This window comes from Apodemus sylvaticus, chromosome 1, assembly GCF_947179515.1.
Source record: "Apodemus sylvaticus chromosome 1, mApoSyl1.1, whole genome shotgun sequence".
In the NCBI taxonomy this organism is placed as follows: domain Eukaryota; kingdom Metazoa; phylum Chordata; class Mammalia; order Rodentia; family Muridae; genus Apodemus; species Apodemus sylvaticus.
In genome coordinates, this window is record NC_067472.1 from 165,022,079 (window position 1) to 165,043,011 (window position 20,933).

Sequence of the window (20,933 nt, forward strand, 5' to 3'; positions counted from 1 at the left end):
CAGGGGCCTATCTGTAAGTTCAAGGCCAACCTGGTCTATATAGCTAGTTCCAGGACAGCCTGGGATAGGTAGCGAGAAATAAACAGAAAAACTTTCAGTTGTGATCGAAGTCTGACTGGGTCTCATGCTAACAAGTATGCAAACCCTGAGGCTGTCGTCTATCTCCTCTGTGGCTTAGATGCTGCTCAAATACCATCTGTTGTAGCGGTTGCCACGGCAACATCTTTCTCTGACTACCCAGTGCTAAGCCGATGAAAATGCTGAATGTGAGGGAAGAGGACGGTCTCTACTGGAGCGTGCTGTCCCTGGCCGTTCCACGTCCACACAAGCTTCACTCTGGGTCCCATTGTGCTCTCCACTCTGGAAGAGGGCAAGGAGCTAATGCACCAAAGTCACGCCATTCACAGCCAGGTTTAAACAAAACAAAACGAACAAACCAAAAATCGCAAGATGCCTAGACCCTAGGCAAGGCTAGGTTTGAAGATGCAAGTTCCGTCTCTCAAAAAGCAGTGCGACTTCTAAAATCAACTCAAATGATTTGCTTGTATGTGTGCACATGCATGAGAGAGAGAAAAAGAGAGAGAGGAGAGAGAGAGAGAGAGAGAGAGAGGCCATTAAAACTAGCCACCACTGGGCTGTCAAGATAGCTCGGCAGGCAAAGGTGCCTCTGCCATTGAATCTGGATGACTTGTGTTTCAGCTCTGAATCTCACAGTGGAAGGAAGTCTGTCCTCTCTACCACGTGCACTGTGGCACAAGCATACCTGCACTTACACACATACAGTTCTTACTGGTGTGGCCCTGACAGGGATACCTATGTAGTAGGTACTTAATACTCGCTGATTTAAAGAATGAAAGGGAAAGTGTGTTAAGGCCTAAGGAAGAGACAGGGAGGGGGAAGAAAGTGGCTACTTACATATATAAAGTTGTAAAAAAGGCTATTTACTTATTCATTCACTCATATGCACTGAGAAACTACTGGGTACTGGGCAATGTGCTGACAATGGAGATACAGTAGTGAGAAATAATACTACCTCTGACCTTGTAGGGCCTAAGCGTAATGTAGGTGAACAAACATTCATTCAGTGGTACAAGATGACACACTTCATGGGAGAAGGAGGAGGGGGAGGAGGAGGGGGAGGAGGAGGAGGAGGAGGAGGAGGAGGAGGAGGAGGAGGAGGAAGATGTGGGGAACATGCAAACCAGAAGAAGACCTAGCCACAGGCAGTCTGAAAAAAATTCCCAAACAAGTGGCAACATGCTAGGCCACAGACAGGGAGGTCTTGTCATCTTTGTTTACTGATGTGGCCCTGAGAGGGCTCCCTACATAGTAGAGAACTTATTACTTGCCAATCGAAAGAATGACAGGGTAAGTGTGTTAAGGCCTAAGGAAGAGGCAGTGGTGGGGAGGGAGGGAAGGCAGGACCTTTCCATCTCCTGGGGAACCTTTGTCAGGACCACATCCTGCCCCATCATCAAGGCGACTGCAGCCACACCCTTCCCAGCAAGCCCTCGAATGAGCTACTCTGTGCTGGGCACAGCTCCACCACAGCTTACACATGAGACTAGGGATGATGGGCTAGGAGAGAGACGGCCTTCCACATCTGATCCCGTATAAAAGGGATGCTTCCCGTCTAAAGGTTACCATGACCCTCTGATATAACCTGTCCTCATTTCTGTAGGGAGCAGAGGAAGCCCTGAGGGGATGCGTATTGTTGACATAGGAAGGGTCATGCTAAGGACTCAAGGCCTCAGTCAGCCCCATGGGAAACTGAGGAAGCCATTCTCCATATGAGCAGGCTCAGAAAGGCAAAGCCTATCGTGAGTGAGTTCAAGAGCTTGCAAATGAATGATCAATGTGTACAAATAGCCATTGCAGCTTTCTCCATCTGGATGTTTACAGTCTGAAACTGCTCAACCCCTCCCCTACGCGCTGCATATAATAAACAGCTTGGTACCACTTTGTCAGCATGCACGAAGCCCCCTGCAGAGCCCTGTTTTCCCATACGCACATGCATTTGAGTATCTGTCTTTTGTGCATTCTATCACTAGACAGGGTTCCCAAGGACCCAAGACATGCAACACAAAGTACATTTCTATGCCTGCTTACAAAGATAAAACAAATAAAGAAGAAGAACTCAAACAAACAAAAATCAAATCAAAACAACAAAAAACCCATACTATACACTCTGGGCCTATGTCCTCCTAAACACTGGCCCCCTGGCAGCTGCATATGTTAAGGGCACATGCCAAGTACCTGCTCTGCCAGGCTCACTTCTGCTCCCCTCCCACCTGTCACTGTGACCCCGGAGAAGCTCACACAGAGCTTCCGTTTCAGAAGGAGACCTCAGAATTGAGGAACGGTGTGTCCACTGTCCATCTTTTCCTAGACAGTAAGATACTGGGAGCATCCAAGCCTGACCTTCTGTAGATCACCCAGCTGCTGCTTGCCTGGCTGCTCTGTGAATCCACTTTTCAGGATGGCTAATGGGTACCAAGTCATGGCCAGATGGGAGGGCTGAGTCCTGGTCTTCTACCACAAAGAAGGCTGACAAGAGTAAATAAACACTATTGTATTATCAGAATAGCTAGACTTGAGAACTGGAAAGCTGTCCCTCAAGGAAACATTCACGTTCAAGATGATGGATAGTTTGTAATCAAGACGATCAACATACCATACATAAATTCTGAAACAGTAGGCTGTATCTCAAAGGGATACAATTGGCTGTCACAAACTTAAAGCAAGTTACTAGTTCCTTCTTCTTTTGATTGCTGTTTTGTTTTTTCTTTCTAAAGTTTTTTTTTTTTTTTTTGTAAAAAAGCTGATTAGGAGTATGTGTGTGCACAGAATGTGTTTGCACAAGGGCGTCTGTACCACAGCATACATGTGGAGGTCCGAGGATATTCTGTAGAGTCAGTTCTCTCCTTCTAGCTCTAAGTAAATTCTGGGGATCAGACTCAGGTGTCCTGGTTGCTTAGAAACCAGCCTTAGGTTTTTGAGACAAGCCTGTAGTCCAGGTTGGCCTCGAACTCACAGTCATTTTCCCCAGCTTGGACTATGGGCATGCCCAGTCAATTTATTAACCTAAAAAGAGGTCAACTTAAGCTCTACAGCGAGGCCCTGGCCACTGTCATGAGATATCAAAGCCGCTTTACAGATTCACAGGGTCGATCTGTGGAAGTGGGCTTGAAACTGGAAGCATGAGAGAGTGGGAGCAGGGCTGGGTGTGGCCCAGTGCTCCACGCCTGCCTGCTTCTCTTCAGGCTCAGTTGCCCTGCCCAGCTCTTTCCTGAGATTTGGCAACATTATCTACCATACCATTTACAATATTTATAACTTTAGCGTTCCAAGATGCTGTCAAGAACTCCTTGAAAAAAAAGGGGGGTAGAGGAGGACTTTATAGGAGTTTCTCTGATGTTTCAGCAAATGGGTAAGTCCACATGGGTACAAAAAAATTCTAGGGGGAGGGGGGAATTGAAACCAAGCATTTCAGATTCCTCCAGTGACTATCTTTTTCCATTGTGTCTCCAAATGCCTAGACTGTTTCATTTTCTGAGGGTTTTCCAACTTTCCAGATTTTCCCTTGAAACAAATCAAGCTTGAAAAAGGTGCTAAAGCCAGTCTTCACCCTGGAGAGTCCCAGAGTGGATCCCCAGAGCTGAGCTCAGCCCCCTTTCACAGATGGTGGCACTGTGAGCAGAGGCAGCTACGAGTGACAAGGGCCTTCAACACAGGTCTTCCTTCCTCCGGTTCCAATTGCCTTCCTGTTCTCCTCTGCTTTTCTCTTGCTGTGACTAAACACTGACCAAGGGCAACTTGGGGAGGAAAGGAGATTTTTAGCTTACGGGTTAGCAGTCCATCATGAAGGGATGGATGCTAACGCAGGAGCTCAAGGTGGGAACTGAGGCGGGCTGCAAGCTCTATTCAGTGCATGGAGTGATGCTTCCTCTAGCTGGCTCAGCTGACTTTCTTATTCACCCCAAGTCCACTCACTTAGCAGTGAAGAAAAACTACTTCACGGGCACGGCTCACAGGCCAGTGTGGTCTATTTAACTTTTCAGTTAAGGTTCCCTCTCTCTAGGTTTGTGTCTCCCGAGTTGACAGTTGAAGCTAACTATCATCTCAGCACTCTGAAAAGTCAAGAACTCCAAAGTGAGGATCAGAAGACAAACAGAAAACTGACAAGGGCCGAGGGGCAATCCTGGAGTGCCTCACAGGAGACAGGGTGGGGTCTGTCAAAGGCACAGACTGTCAACTGTGGAGACAAGCAAGTCCCTGGGGATCAAAGACACAGCAGGGGCAGTGGTAGCTGGAAGTGCCAATTAATTCAATGATGGGAATCATATACAATGTGGATGGATGCCATAGTTTGGATCTGAAATGTACTGAAGACTTCACACTCCCAACCTGGTGCTATTAGCAGGAGGACCCCCAGAGTCCGGTGGCCTAGTGGGTGGTCTAGTCATTGGAGGTATGCTCTTAAAGGGCCAGACAGACACTGCTCTTTCCTCTAGAGTTTTCAACTTCTGGCAGCCTTAATAGGAGGAGAGATTTTTTTCTGCTGCTGTACTCCCTGCCAGGATGTACTGCCACTGTGCTGCAGATGCAACAGGATGTCTGAGATGTGCAGGGAAACCTCCAAACAAGGGGTCTAAACGAAACCCTGCTCTTTGTAACCTGACCATCTCAGGAATTTGTTACAGTCATGGAAAAGCTAACTCAGTAAAGCCAATTTACACCAAAGAGTACGCATTTTGCAGAAACTTTTGGCTTTACTCAGACTGAAGGAACAAGCACAGGTAGTAATTTTCACTGGAAGATCATGACTTCCAGTTCTCCAAACACAAGGAAGCACAGGACAGCGGACACTTGCAGAAGAAATCTTGTCTGGGAAGTAACTAGTACTCAAAGGTCTCACACGGTCCTTTAGAAACATTCGCTAAGTGATGGTGCACACCTTTAATCCCAGCACTCTGGGAGGCAGAGGCAGGTGGATTTCTGAGTTCAAGGCCAGCCTGGTCTACAGAGTGAGTTCCAGGACAGCCAGGACTACACAGAGAAACCCTGTCTCGAAAAAAAAACAAAGACAACAAACAAACAAACAAACAAACAAAACCCCAAAACCAAAAAACACTCACTAAAAACCCACTCTCTTCCAGACCCTAGCCTAGATGCAGACTGCACAGTGACAGACAGGACAATATTGTTCATTCTTCGAGGAACAGCCAGCCTATTGGGCATGATCAAGTAAACAACCGGTCCATAAACTCACAGACACAGGAGTGTAAACAGCCAACTTACATGCCTAGAGCCAGTCACAGGCACATGCTCTTCCTGTACCTTTGCATGCTTATAATCCCATACCTCAGGACATCGCAATGCCAAAACAAAGGCACATCCACATTTTACCTCAAAAACCACATGTATAGCTGAGGGGTTAGCTTTGAATTATACATCACTGTATGTATTATTCCTCATATATAGTTGGGAATTTTGCAAGTCACAGGCAGGATATCTCCTACCAAGAAATTAGATTCGATTAGTACTTCTAAACTCTACAGTATGAGTAAGGCCACACTCCACTCAGTCAGAAACTGTGAGAACAAAAATAATTTAAATAGCATTAATAATTGAAATAGTTCTTAACTCTGTTTGCTGGAGAGACAGAATACCAGAGACATGTGGTAGTCACTGAATAAGGGAAATATACTGGACATGGAAGATCTTCATTGCGGGACACCCAAGGCTACATGATCCCCAGTGCACCTGTGCGGAAACAGTGACAGTATTGGCTTCTCACAGAACGCTAATCTCTGTTTCTATTTATACCTTTGTGCAAACATTCAGTTGAAGCAAATAAAACTTCCATTTATTGTTTTAAACAATAAATGGAAATTTTATTTGCTAAACAAACATTTGTTAAAAAATTTGTTTATTAAACAAACAAAATATGAATACTGACCATTTCCTGTGTTGTCAACCTATTTCTCAATATACTAAGAAGATAATACCAAATCCCTCCCCATGTCTACTCCAAAGACTAGGATTAACTGCTGGATGATCATGAAAGAAGTCTGCTGTATACCAACTAACAGAATAAATAGTAGAATCTGAAAATCAGAACCAATTCCCCAAAAGTCTTACTCAAAGGAGTCTTTACTGTCGCTTGTCAATCTTTGGGCAAGGTGGACAATCCTGCTATTGCCTCCCAGAGGGGGAGACAGACACTGAGCATGTGTCTCCTCAACTGCAGTTATTAAACAGAAGTGTTCTGTAAACCACACTTCCCCTGTGTGTGCAAACTCAGGGTACTAACGATCAAACAACAAGTGTATCTCTAAGCTGAGCCCTGAGTGCTCCACGGAGTCATTTTTCTGTCTGTGTCTCTTGCAATGTGACAAGGCAACCAGGAGGGGCTCCGTCCATCCAAGCCAAATACAACCTGAACCCTGAAAGGATACTTCAAGGGGAATGTAGCTTCCTTCTAGAAGGTTCTCAAGTTCATTCACAGCATTTTAACCCTTCTTATGCAGAAACATTTTAAATCCCTGAGGAAAAAAACATTTATGAGCCTTTGTGGTGGTTTAATGAGAAATGTCCCGCAGCAGGCTCACACATTTGAACGCTTTTCTCTGTTGTTGTTTGGGGAGGTTATCTGAACACTTGGCTCCCAGGTAGTGTTGCTGTTTGGGGATGTTATGGAACGATTAGGAGCGGGGAGCCTTACTGTTAAGAAGTTTGTCACTGGGGGTGAACTTTGGGGTTTTTATAGCTTAGCTTCCTGTTCTCTCTGCTTCCTGGGTGGGGATGAAATGTGATCTTTCTGCCAGGTGAGCCCCATACCCTGTTACCATGGCTTCCCACCAAGAGGGACTCTTACCTCTCTGGAACTACAAGGTGAACCAAACCCTCTCTTCCTATAGCTGCTCTAAGTCAGGCATCCCATCACAGCAAAAGGAAATAAACCTGGGGGCCGGAAAGATGCCTCAGCAGTTAAGAGAACTGACTGCTCTTCCTAGAGGTCCTGGGTTCAAATCCCAGCAACCATATGGTGGCTCACAACCATCTGTAATGGGGATCCAATGTCCTCTTCTGGTGTGTCCGAACACAGAGACAGTGTACTCACATACATAAAATAAATAATCTTTATAAATCAGAAAGGAAGGAAGGAAGAGAGAGAGAGAGAGAGAGAGAGAGAGAGAGAGAGAGAGAGAGAGAGAGAGAGAGAAGAAAGAAAGAAAGAAAGAAAGAAAGAAAGAAAGAAAGAAAGAAAGAAAGAAAGAAAGAAAGAAAGAAAGAAAATAAACTCATACAAACCAAATCGCTTCCCAAACAAGAATCTTTCAAACTACCACAGGGCCAGGATTCCTTAAGATGTTCACAATACTTGCAAAGATATAATACTTTGGGAGAGTCAAAATGTGTGCTGGGGAAAAACAGGTTACCAAGAAATAGAAGAGGCTGGGCGCTGGAGGACATGGAGAGCCAGCGTTGTAGCTCAGTAGTAGAACACTGGCTTAGCATGGCGCTAGAAAAAATAAAGGTAGGTAGAGCTGGTGATAGTAGTGCGTTCAGGCCGTGCCTGCCCAGAGGGAGTAGCTGCGGACCAGTTTTAGCCAGATTTTGCCATAAAGGGCTAACTCATTGTTACCTGACTGATTATCCTTTCTACCAAAGCAGAAAAATCAACTTTCATCATTCTTAATTAACTGAGAATATCAGGGGGGTTTTGTTGTTGTTTAAAGTTCTGACTCTGCACTTGCAACTTGCAGGCCACCATCCTCCACCTCTGCTCAAGCAAGCACAGGGGCTCACAGTCCTCGTGCACACACATTGGCTGTGGACCTTCAAGTGCAAACAGACATCCCTCGCTAATTTCTGTTCCATGAGATATAAAAAGAAAATAGAAAACCACACATACAAAAAGCTGTCCTTTGATGCTAGGCGGACATAAGAAGTCCGTGAGCACATGTGTGGGGAGGTGGGCCCAAGCACGAGGCCCAGATGGCTTTTATATAAACCATAATCCAAATGGTTATAAATCATCATCGGATTTCTAATTCTGCTCAGGAAGGTCTGAGGCTTCCTGCACGCCCACCCCACTCCCTCACCATCACCCTGATGTACACCAAGTGTCTCAGCCTTGCTGAGCACCAAGTTACCAGTTACCACTGCCAAAACCTCAGGCCTGGCATAGGTGGGAGAGGTATCCCCTTTAGATTTCCACTGAGCATTTACCAAGTACCAAGGATGAGACCTCTGGCTGCAAAGCCACTCATGTCTGGGGGAATACAGTGAGCTGAAAGAGACTTCTGTTTATATTGCAAAGCCTTGTTACTATCATACAGCACAGGGGCTAGTTGGATGGATCAGCAGGTAAAGGTTACTACTGCCAACCCTGGAACCCTGACTTGAGTTTGATCCCTGAATCTACACAGTGAAAGGAAAGAACAACTTTCTGAAAGTTTGTCCTCTGAGTCCATACATGCATCATGGTGTACACACACACACACACACACACCATAAATAGAAATAAATAAGCATGAAGAAAAAAGAAAAACAGATAGCATGTAAAATGTGGTGAGCCTCTTGTAAAATTTGCTTAAATGTCACGTGAATTACAAGACGAACATGCATTAGGACTCTAGACTATATCCACGGAGCATATGAAGGGTCCCAGAGACTAAGGGACTAGAGCTGGTAAACAAATTCACTTCCATGAGAACACAGCACAGACAGTACAATTCAGACCTCATCAGCTTAGAATATATACTGTTCTTAAAGACTGTTCAAATGTGTCCTAAATGAGCACCAGAATAACTGCTATGCCAAATTTCAGCAGACTTTTTTTGGGGAATACTCTCAACTTAAAACATTTTGAACTCCCTGATGAATAGATACTGTAATTTTATTTTTCTTAAAATATTTTTTTGAGATGGTCTTGGTGTTCAGTCTAGCCTTGGACTCATGGCAATCCTCCTGCCTCGACCTCCTGAGGTCCTGGGGATTACACGTATATGCCGCCATGCCCAGCTGAGGCTTTTCTCTGGACTCTAAGACAAGGCTGAGCAGGTGGGCTGTGAGACTGGCAGCTTGAGTATCCCATGGGAGTTTGGAAAGGAGGTCAAGTCTCCCCCTCCTCCCAGACCCCTGGGGTTAAAAGCTGCAGGCTCCAGCCTAGAATACTCCATATATCGTGTTCACTGAAGTTTGAGAAACCTTGCTTAAGAGGCTTTGCCAAACCCAAATAGCTTGCTACTTTGGTGTCTTTTTATAGACCTCCACAACTGTGAGGTGAGCCAGGAGTGGTGGCGCACCATGACCAGTGGGTTCCAGAGCAGCCTGGCTACATGAGGAGAAGTTGTCTCAAAAACAGACAAACAAACAAACAAAAACAAAACAAAACAAGAAATCAAAAACCCACCCAAACCAAACCAACCAAACAAAAAAACCCCACTAAGTGAAACTGAAATTTAAGACAGAAAATGGAGCCGGGCGGTGGTGGCGCACACCTGTAATCCCAGCACTTGGGAGGCAGAGGCAGGCAGATTTCTGAGTTCAAGGCCAGCCTGGTCTACAGAGTGAGTTCCAGGACAGCCAGGGCTACGCAGAGAAACCCTGTCTCGAAAAACAAAAACAAAACAAAACAAAAAAAACCAAAAAAACAAAACAACAACAACCAAAAAAAACCAAAAAAAAAAAAAAAAAGGGACAGAAAATGGGACAATTTTTGACCTAGAACAACTAGAAAAATCTTTTAAGCACTTAAAAGTATTACAGTTACTAAACTCTGACACACAGCCTTGCCTCTGCCTCTGAGGAGCCCCCCTACCCCCCAATGACCAGATATCTCTGAACAGTTTAACTCTTCCTTCTGAGAAACATGAGCTAAACATGGTTAACCTGGCTAGCCCAATGCCGGCACCTAGGCGGAGAGATGGAAAACAGGCTACTTCCACGACGACAGAGCTTTGGTGTTATTTAACAGCACATAAAATGTGATCAGTCTCTCATAAAAATGACTTACACATCATTGTCAATTACAAGACAAACATACATGAGTCGGGGAGCATGACCCACGGCTGGGTTTACACTTGCAGAAGAACTGTATCTGTCAGAATCAACTCTGGGGGCTCAGAAGGAATGGCAGGTCCTTTCATGGCTGCTCAAGAGTCTGGGGTGCCTGTGATGCAGGGGTTTGGAGGATGAGGATGTACCAGAAATGGACTATGACTGCTCTGTAGACCTCCTACCTGCGCCTGCTTGGAGTGTGCAGGCATGGAGACCTCCTTCCTCATGCATGTAAACAGTGGAGTCACCTCCCAGGAAAGTCAGCCCTGCAGGCAAGAGACTGGCTAGCTGTGGCCAATGTTATTAAATAATGCCAAAGACCTGGGTAGAATTTCCCTTCTGATCTGGTAAGCCACTGGGCTTGAATCCTAGAGTGTGTTAGCTCCCTGAGGCTCCTATGAGCAACTGCCACAAACCTAACAGCTCTGAACAACCATGAGCGTACATGGGTCAGAAATCCTGTGTTGGCCTCAGAGAGCTAAATTCACACTGCTCCTGAGCTGTGTCCATTTGAGCAGCAGCTAAGGCAGGACCTGCTTTCCCAGCACTCGTGCATTCCGTGGTTCCTGGCCCCTTCCTCTGACTCCAAAGCTGGCAGGATAATACCCATCAGGGTCTATTATTTCCTGCCCCTTAGAGGATTCTTGTGCCCAGCCCAGGCCTACCCAGATAACCATCCCAGGTTACAATCTTTAGCTTGCAAAACAACACTTGCACCAGTCATGGAGATCAGGATGCTACCTAGATGTGGGCTCCTCACTCACCCTCGCTTCACTGGGCACCTACTTTCTGACCACGGGGGAACTCCTTGTTGCACAGATCAATAGTCATGGCGTCATGCAGTGAGAATGTCCACCAGATGTACACTTGATTTGAGCTCCCTCATTGCCTAGGGACAGCTTCCATTATCCCTTTGATAAGAGAGAAGCTGCCCCAGAGAGAACTGGGCTCTGCCCAGGCCACATGTCCCATTCCAGCCCATACTTGTCTTTCTTTATCCCCTGAGCCACTACTTATCCCTCACTGTAAGGGATGGCAGGACACTGTGATTTCTACCCTTCAGTGTCACAGTCAGTTCTTCTCCTTAGATCGCGGTCCATATACAGTGACTGATAATAAGAAAGGAATTTGCTAGAGCCAGGTTGCTGGCATGAGAGCCTCAGGGTGCCACTCATCAGAGCTGGCTCACCTGCTGTCTGCCTCAGTTTCCCACCTTTAAAATGGAACTAATCATGTCTGCCTCCATAGGCTATACAAAGACCAAGTCGGTTAATACAAAGTGTCTACAATAGTATTCAGCACATAGTGAGTGCGTATTGGGTTTCTTGTACAATACTGTATGAAAATAGTTGAAGAATACTAGCAACAACAGCTCTCAGGAGGGAAGGAGGGAGAAAGGAAGAGAAGGAGAGAAGAAGGGAGAGACGGAGGGAAGGGAGGAAGGGAGGGAAAGTGATGCTCTATCGTGATCCTAGCCCTGCAGAACCCAGCAACCAGATTCTTCATTCAACTTAATGGAATGAACAAAAGACACATCCTTATCCCTAGAGCTGTCAGGAGACTAAAATGAATCGCAGCATCTGAAGCACTCGGGAGGTGGCTTGTCTCAGAACAGTGGCTTGTCATCCTTGTCATCTCGGTATTTCTCTCTGGTAGCATCCAACGGGGATGCCTCCGCACGCTTACTTAAAACATCCACAAAAGAAGAGACTGTACAATCAAAGATAGGTCCGGACAAGTGGCATTTCCCATTCAGGGAAAGAATTAAGGCAAGGAAAGAAGTTTCTTAACATTGCTGAATTTTCCTGAACTCCCACAAACAGCAACAATACACATCAAGGAATAAGACCTGGGCGGGGCGGTGGTGGTGGCGCACGCCTTTAATCCCAGCACTTGGGAGGCAGAGGCAGGAGGATTTCTGAGTCCGAGGCCAGGTCCATACAGAGAAACCCTGTCCCGAAACAAAACAAAACAAAACAAAACAAAACACCTGGACTCACCCATCCTTCCTCATGCACCCTGAGGCGTCCAGTATCAGAGCAAATGCAGAACAGGATCCTGAAGGGCCTTCTAGCTATTCTTGAGAATAAGAATAGGAATGGAGAGCTACTAGTGGTTTTCAACAGACCTGAGTTCAGTTCCCAGCACCCAAGTCAGGTAGCTCACAGCTACCTGTAACTCTAGCTCCAGGGAATTTGACACTTCTGGAGTCCTTGGGCACCTAGAGTCACTTATCCACAGATTCAAGCACAGACACATACACATATAAATAAAAAAGAACCTTACTAAAAATAAAATAAACCAGAGGCCTAAGGAAGAGAGGCAGAAATGAAGACCATTATCACCTTTAAACAAAACAGTCAAACCCAACCAGGATGGTGGAACGGCCACTGGGTAGGAAGCCATGGGTGCTTCCTGCTGCTCTTGGTCCTGGCTTCTTATTTTGCTATAAACTCCAAGTAGCCTCTGAGCTTTCCCTCATTCCTTCCTGGTTCTGTAACATTTGTGTGCCCTTAGGGCCACATAAAAATAGACCCAGAAGCCTTGTGTGGAGGCAACTCAGCTGCCCAAGGATCTCAGACACTCCTGAGGCATGCGGCCGACTTGCTAGCAGCTGCTGTTAGGGTTCCCAGTCACTGTGCCTAGAAATTTGATCTGGTTGCAGATGTCCCTCTCCTGGCCCAGGAGGCTCTGGAGAGACTGAGGTTGAGAGACCTGGCGCCTGGAGGCATCTCAACTAGGGGCCACCTGCCCATGGCAGCACGTGATTCCTCATTGATAGGTTACCTCAGGCTTTTCCCAGAAACAGTCAGACCCCTCCCTTCCTGCTAACTCCTAGCTAAGCCTGATGCTCCAAGGTCAATAAACATGGAGAGCAAGAACTGGTGTGAGGAGGAAGGCACTATTTCTTTTGTTGTATTTCTTCTCTATCCAGTCAGTCAAGACCCCAACACTTCCTCCTCCTAGGGGAATAACCTGTTCCTAAATCCTCAGTTGTCTTATGCAAATGTAGATTTAGAAAAACCATTCTAATGTCTTAAAGCAGTGGTGATCCCTAATAGTATCAGCTTAATGGGATTTAGCATCACCAAGGAAACAAGGGCATCTCTGTGTGGGAATTTCTACATTGGTTTAAATGATGTAAAACTCATGCTGATATGGGTGGTACTGTGACATGAGCTGGGGTCCCAGACTGAATAAAAAGGAGGTAGTGAGTTGAGCACCAGCGTTCACCGAGTCTCTCTGCTTCCTGAATTCAGGAACATGACCAGCTGCTTTGAGCTCCCGCCTCTATACCCTCCCTACCATGATAGCCTAGACCTTCAAACTGCAAGTCAGATAAGTCCCCCTTCCTAGTTGCTTTTCTCAAGACTTTGTCATCGATATGAGAAAGGCGATGAATACAACAGTGTTGAGAACAGCATACAACTAAGTGGGCTCCTGGCATGTGGTACCAGGGATGGAAATCTGATGGTTGACCCATGAGGTATTTTTCTCTCTCACATTTCCAGAGAAAGAAGTAAAAAGCTGGCACTAACTGGATTATCAGGGCCACCCTGTTAAGAAGGGACTGGTCCAGGAGTGGCTGACGAAGACAAGGCTAGACACTCTTCTGGATGTGTTTTTGTGATAGCTTGTCTATTTTAGCTGTCATCTGTAGATCTATCCATACTGAGTGGTAACCATGGCCAGCACACAGATCATCCTGGGGGAGCTGCAAAGCAATGCTTTGAAGCAGGTATGGTCCGGATCCAGGTGGCAACAGGACACAGTGTTCAGAGCTTCAGCAACATACCCTGGGACACAGCTGGTGACCTCAAGATGCATATGCATTGTAACCTTAGGGGTTAGAAGGAAAAGGATGTCCTAACCCAGTCATAGAGTGGAGGAGAGCCAGAGCTGGCACCTGCTGCCTTGGCCTGGTGCTGCCTTCCTCTTTCGGTTCCATCACTGTGTCTCCCCAGGTGCTGGCTATGGGAAAGGTTGGCCAGGGCAAGCCCTAAGCTTCCCACTCCTCTTGTAGCATCAACTCGGCTCTTACCACTTGTGAATGGGGGTTCTACACATAACACAGTGGTGGTGGTGGGGTTCTTCCCTTGAAAGTTTGCAAAGCCCTGCCATCCCCTTGTCTGTACTTGAGTGCAGACTCCGACTTGGGGACCTGGGTATTAGCATTTCCTACTGGGCAGGGTCAGGAGCAAGGGCATGCTCTGAGAAGAAGGAGGGGTGTTGGGCTAGCCTGAGGTTTCTGGAGCTCTAAAGGACTCTGAGCCAACTGCAGGGAGCAACAATCTGCTAACCTGTATGCCAAATTCTAGGTTGTCTCCATTTGAGGACAGATTTGGCAGGTTTCCTCCAACTTCCCAAGTGTTCTACATCCTTAAAGACACAAACCACTAAATGATGTATGTCATCAGCATCAGCGTCATCACCATGGAAACCACCAAGGAGGCAAGGGGAAGGAGGGAACAAGATGGCCAGCAGCTTCAAAGAGTGAACTAGGGGTGTTTACCCAACATTCTAACAGCACCTGCTGCAAACACTGTCCACCTTAGTGCACTTGCCATCATAATTATTATCAACTATTGTAGTGAGAATTCTGATTTCTTTTTTAAAAAAATCACAGAAATATTATGGGAATATGTTTTTGTTTTAATCCTAGGTGTGGGCTATGGAGCTGCTTCAGACTGCCCACAGAAGGAGACTATGATTTGCCTCGTGCTCTAGCAGGGATGTGGGTTTGCCAGCTGCAGATAGCTTCCGTGAGTGTGTGATGGTTGGAATTCTGGAACTTTTTTTAGAAGCTATGTAAATGCTAGGGCCCCCATAGAAGGGGCTGGTTGGACTGCTGGTGGTTGGATGCTGCTGGTTGCGGGTTTGTCAAGTAGTTGTCATATTCGAAGAACTGGGGAAAAAAAGAAATTAATGTGGTTGCCCCCCCCCCTTTCCCTCTATCCTTCTTTCTTCTTCTACCTAGTGTTAGCTTGAAACAGTGGAAGAAGAGGGGTGGAGAAAGGCGGAAGAAAGAAGAATCTGTCCGCAATGTGGCCAAAAAAAAAAAAAAAAAAAAAAAATCAAGCTACAAACCGTCACTATTTTCCTTGCCTCATTAGTTTACACACACACACACACACACACACACACACACACACTTTATGTGAGTTATTATCATTCCCACTTCATAGGACAGGAAACTCAAGGCTTCAAAGATCAAACAATTAGTTCCAGGCCTCAGAACTGAAGCAAAGCATTGAACCTCCTGGCTTGCAACCCAGGCAGCCCTCGGTCTAGATATTCCAGGGGAAGAGAGAAGATTCCCAGAGACCCACAGAGAGGTCAGTAGGCTCCTGGAGTGGAGGCCTCGCTGAAGGGAAGAGCTGGTGTCGGTCTCCTCTCTAAAAAGGCCCAGCTCTTTGCCTCCCCTAAAGAAGGACAGAAAGCCAGGTTGCTTAAAATAATGATTAAAAGAGAAAACCACCGCTTGCCACTGGCTAGTCCAAGGCTCCACAGGGAACAAAGTCCCCGAGGTCTCATGGGGCATTAAGTTCTAGGCGAGAAGGAGAGACCCAGCAGCCTCTCAGCACCCTCTGGCTGAGCTCCAAGCAATGTTTCCCCTTCCAAACTAACACTTAATTCTGCTGAACAAATCGTTTGAAAGCCAAAGAGATGCCCCTCGGTTGCCATGGCAACATCACACAGACAAAACATTTCTACCAGCTTTGACGCACACGCAAACTTACTAAAGGGTCAGTGGGATATGTTTGGTAGGAGGGCAGGGGATGAGGGTGGGGGTGGAGAATATTTCTAGAGCTCCGTGTGCAAGGATTTGGCTCTAAAAGATTCAAAGTCAGACTGAACTAGGCTAACAGGCTTTCATAAGGACAGGCTGAAGCCGGGCTTGCTCTGGATACGTACAACCCTTGTTTTATTAACAACTGTCAAGTTTGTTGTCCGAAAGCTGGACACCAAGGGTCATGGGTGCTGGAAAAGGATCATGAGGCTGGAGTCTTGGGGAGAGTACTGATCTACCTACCCCTTGGGCTTCTACCTGCAAAAGGGCTGTGCCACACCAACCACAGCCAACCAGAAGGACCAACTATCCCAGCACAGAAGGTCTTAAAACCAAATACCATCCAGGTACACGCTGATGCTGACATGAGATATCAACAGTCCCTTCCAGCTGAGTAGGGTTTGCTGTTCCCTAGACCCCATGTCTGAACTGCCATCAAAGCTGACAGCCTTGGATCTCTTCCTTCAGAAAGCTTTACCCTGGGACTGACCCCAGACGCAGCAATCTAAGGGATAGTAAAAGCAGGAGGCTTCTCCCAGGTCTAAACAGTCCTCCGGGTCTACGAGTTCTGCCATACCTTGGGCTCTTCCAAGCCACGCCTTTCACCATGGGAAAAAGGGCAAGGGCCGACACTGCAGGGCAGCCAGAAGAGGCCTCAGCTGCAGCCTCCCGGGATTCTTGCCTCCGAAATGACCTTCCTGGGGGAAGGATGGGCTGCTCTAGAGTCCTAGCGTTCTAACTGTGCTCTGCCCTCTTGCCCACACACCCGACCATCCTGTGAAGAGAGACCACTTCTTGCTGCTTGCTAGTCACCTGGCCTAGCTCAGAGCCTGGCACCAGGAGACATTCTGGGTCTGTTTGCTGACAGGCCATTAGGATGCAATGTCATGTCTCTTGGGCCCCATGGTACTGCCCCTGGAATTCCAGCCCATTTTCCAGTGTCTGTTCTTACTTCTCTGTGCTTTAAAAGAGAGAGTGGGACTCAAAGTGGCATCTGGTGTGGTTAGAGAAGAAACTCGAGCTCCTGGCCAGCCTGTGGGCAGGGCATGGGAAGCACAGGAAAAGGTGCCTTGCTTTCCAGGCTTCTGTTTCTTGTGTGAGCTCACTAACCTTGATGACCCAGCCCCCTGCTTGGGGCAGCTGCTTTTCTTCAGCTGCACTACTCAAAGCTCCTGGTAGATACTCTTTCTTCCATATTTTGGGAGAATCACTCACCCTCCCTGTAGAATATCTTTTGCAAGGTCTCACCTCACTGTGTGTCCTCTTCCCTTTACCAGAATGATGCTCTCCTTCAAATAACAGTAAAGGGTCATCACTGACCACCCTAAATATTGCCCAACAGGGGGGTTAATGCCTCAGGGAGCTAGAGATGCTGGCTGGCACACTCTCAAATAGTGACTCTGACAGGAGTGCAGACACTCTCACTCTGTGAATGTTTACATGCACGTACATGCATGCACATATGTAACCAGACACATATTCAGTCAGTCAAAGCAGTGCCTCACTTTCAGTATGAGCTAGTAGAGCTGCCATGTGCACTTGTCGCTCTCTTACGGTACTATACCGAAGGAACAATATGTGGTGGACACATCATCACCCTCTCCACATCTCCAACAGAACAAAATGACTATCACAGACATTCTTCATCTCCCTAGGCTCACAGTATCTTTCCTGAACCCTTCTCTGTTAGGTTTGCCATATGACTGTCTGCCTCCCCACCCCAGACTGGAACCAATTATCACAGGCAATTATAGGATTTTATACTGCTGTTCTAAAGAAAAAAAAGAAAAAGAAAAAGCAAAAACCCACACTGCCCTCCTCCTCAGTACTAACATAGCTGAGCTGTGGGGAAGCCACAGGATTGCCTTGCTCCTGTGATAGTATTTATAACAAACACATTTGTGGATAAAAATAAATCTGCCCAGAAGAGTCTGAGATGGTAGCATTTCACAAGCTTGAGAGTGGACCTTAATGACAACAAGCGGCATCTTCAACAAACAGTGCAGGACCAAATAAAAGAAATGGCTTCCTACCTTCAAATGTCAGCTCTACATGCATGACACCAGGCTAGGAGAGATGCATTGACATCTGTCCTAGAGAGAAGGAACGCCTCTCTTTCACACAAAGATTGCCTCGTGTATGCAAAATGCTTGCACTGAAATTAAGTCTTCTATTGTCCAAACTTTTTCAATTATTAATACACTAGACAGCTGCAGAAGCACTAGTAAAAATAGCAGCCAACCCTTCCCAAGAGTCAGAGCCGTTCTCAGAGTCCTGGCTGGGGATTTGCCTACATAAGGAATGGTTGGTCTATGGAGCAAACAAAAAGAGCAAAGCCTCTAGGGGGCTCCCCAAAGAGAAGGAACTTCCTTCAGAATGTTAAGGGGAAAATGAGACTTTGACACACACACGTACAAAGACATACAAACACAGACGTACACACACACACCCACACACACACATGCACATCTCTTTATAATAAAAATAGCTTTTGTGCATTTTAAAAAGTTGTCTCAAAAGGCTACCTCTGTCCAACTCTTCAGGATACAAACAAGTCAGAACATTAAAGAGTTCAAGAAATGCCAGGCACTCTAAAATCCACAGCATCTGTCAAACGGTGGGGAGTCGGGTGGGGATGGAAAAATATTTTGCTCCCTTCTTTAGATTTCTGAAGCAAATCCATGTCCAGGTATTTGGACATCCTGCCCGACTCTGACAACATGTACTCTCTGAGTGATACACTAAGAATTCCCACAACATAGGCGCCCATTCTCCCAACACAACGATTGACATGAACTCAAGGACTGGGTGACATGAGGAGAGAAAAGAGTTAAAGATTAATTTTTGTATTTTAAAAGCTTAAATACATCACACTCGCCAGGCTATCACTTGTCATTGAGCAGAGCGCAGAAGAAGCCACTGTCCATTTTCCACCTACCACCACAGTGCCAACTTCATGTCCCTTCCCCAGTTACAGGACAGAGCACATGTCCCGCCTGAGCCTCTGCACCCCACACAGGCAGAAATGATCACACAGATTGTCAAGCCATAGAGGGTCTGTGTTCTAAGCGCGATGTGTTGATACCTATTCTCTATGACTTCTTTTAATATAAAGGATGATTTGTTTTTGCATCCCGACTATACTGACACCACAAACATTTCTTAATGAATGCCAACAAATGTGTCAGAAGCAGAAAGCACAGCTACTTGGGGAATTAACCCCATCAAGCAGCTTCTGGAGTGAGTGTTTTCCAAGCCGCTCGGATCTTTCAGAGACCATGGCCTGCTAACCTTATACAAACACCACCCACGGACCCACTTACCATTTGCGATCTGTTCTTTGGACAGCCATTGATGTCTTCAATCTTGTCATTTGCTGTAAAAGGAGACACAAGTTAGCAAAACAAATAGCAGAGAGACAGTCTCAGGACTGATTGCCAGACACATGAGCCCAGCTAAGTCCTAAGTCCCACACTGGGGTCCGTCCGGACAAGGCTGAGTGTGAACTGCTGAGCCGCATCTAGCAAGCTTTGGGACTTACTCATCGAGCTGCCACCCTCTGGGGACAGCTGGGGCAAGGTCATCATCACTTCAAGCAGAGACAACTGCACTGACAATCATCTTGCGCTGACGGGACATGGTGGCAGTGTCTGACCTGGGGAACAGTGTGAGCTGCGGTTGCATGGCAGGCTACAGACCCAAATTTAACGGCAGCCGCCTCTCCACAAAGATGGGGTGCTTCTGTGAGGACTGGCCCACTTCTGGCTCAGCAGGTGGGGACAGAAGCCAATGAAAGCTGCTCAAAGCAGCTGGAACCAGAAGTACTGGTTTTGCCCTTGGGTGCCCTGACTTAAAGCAGTGGAGGCAAATATGGAGATGGAGTCAGACCCCATAACATCTTGACCAAGACCAGACAGCAACTCCAAAGAGATCAGGGTACACACACCCTTGAAGTGGCACCTCGCTAAGGGAAAAATAAAAGAAAGGGGGTGCTTTGAATGAACAAGAATCACATACTAATGAGGAGGGAAGATCCAGTTCCCTGTGGTGAACGCAATCTACCATACAGAAGCAGGAACTGCTAGGAAAATACAACCTGGGGTGTTTGTGGAGAGGGGACCAGTGGAAGCAGCAGCAGAAAGCTACGAATGCTGCCTGTCTGCATCAGCTCCAGAGCTCCTCAGCTATGTTATTCAACCTCTCTAGGCCACAGATTCCTCCTCTATAAAGGAAGCTGACATCACCTCCTTCAAGAGGAGCAATGAAACTGTGATGGCAAGGATACTGGTAAAGTGTCACAGTGCCTGGTACACAGTAGGTGCTTTGCGTATCATTTGCTATGATACAATCTTGATGATATAGTCGTGATCTTGATGACGCCATGTGGGGTAGAAGCAGAAACTCGGCCGGAGCTCCACATTAAGGAATAAGCCCCTATTCCCGTTCCCTAAGACCCCCATGCTACTGGAGGGAAATGTATACTGGGTCTCTGCTGTCTAGCACTTTCTGCTGGCCTGGCCTGATCCTACTGACTTCACATGCAACAGCCTCTGCTCTCGTCTCCCCAACCCAGGCTTCGAGAGCCTGGCAGACATACCAATGCTACATCTCACCTTGTCCCAGAGCTCAAAACCCATCTACAAAATCTAATTCCTCCCCTACTCCCTCAAATCTCTCGTCAGACTATTTTATAGTATGAGGCATAGACAAAAATCATTTTTAAAAAAATCTAAAAAAGATAATGGCATCAGAGTACCCAGGCCTTTTAGGACTTTGGAATGCCAGCCCTCCATCAGCTCAGATTACACGTATGTTTTCTCTGTGTTCTATCTTGAGAGAGACTCTCAGAGGTGGAGAGCAAGCTAGGGGCCCAGAGCCAGTTTGGTTAACACAGATTTGCTTGATCCATGCATGTCAAAATGATTAGATGTGCAGGGTGGTGACCCACAGGGGACTCTCCATCTTCAGAGATGAAGCTGAGTATTTTCAACCCTGCTAAATGTCAGGACACAGAGAGAGGAGTTTTTGAAAGCTCTAAGACCAAACGAATACCAAGAATAGGAGGGTAACA

At 46.6% G+C, this 20,933-nt stretch overlaps 1 protein-coding gene across 2 annotated transcripts in view; it reads right to left on the reverse strand.

Annotated features, from left to right (window-relative positions):
- The window catches only part of Nav2 (neuron navigator 2), a 364,636-nt gene that overhangs the window by 217,098 nt on the left and 126,605 nt on the right, over positions 1-20,933 (reverse strand). For both annotated transcript variants that reach the window (XM_052162012.1, XM_052162003.1), the window contains exon 3: positions 19,186-19,238. In XM_052162012.1, coding sequence (XP_052017972.1) covers positions 19,186-19,238 — 53 coding nt within the window. The remainder of the gene's footprint in view (positions 1-19,185; positions 19,239-20,933) is intronic.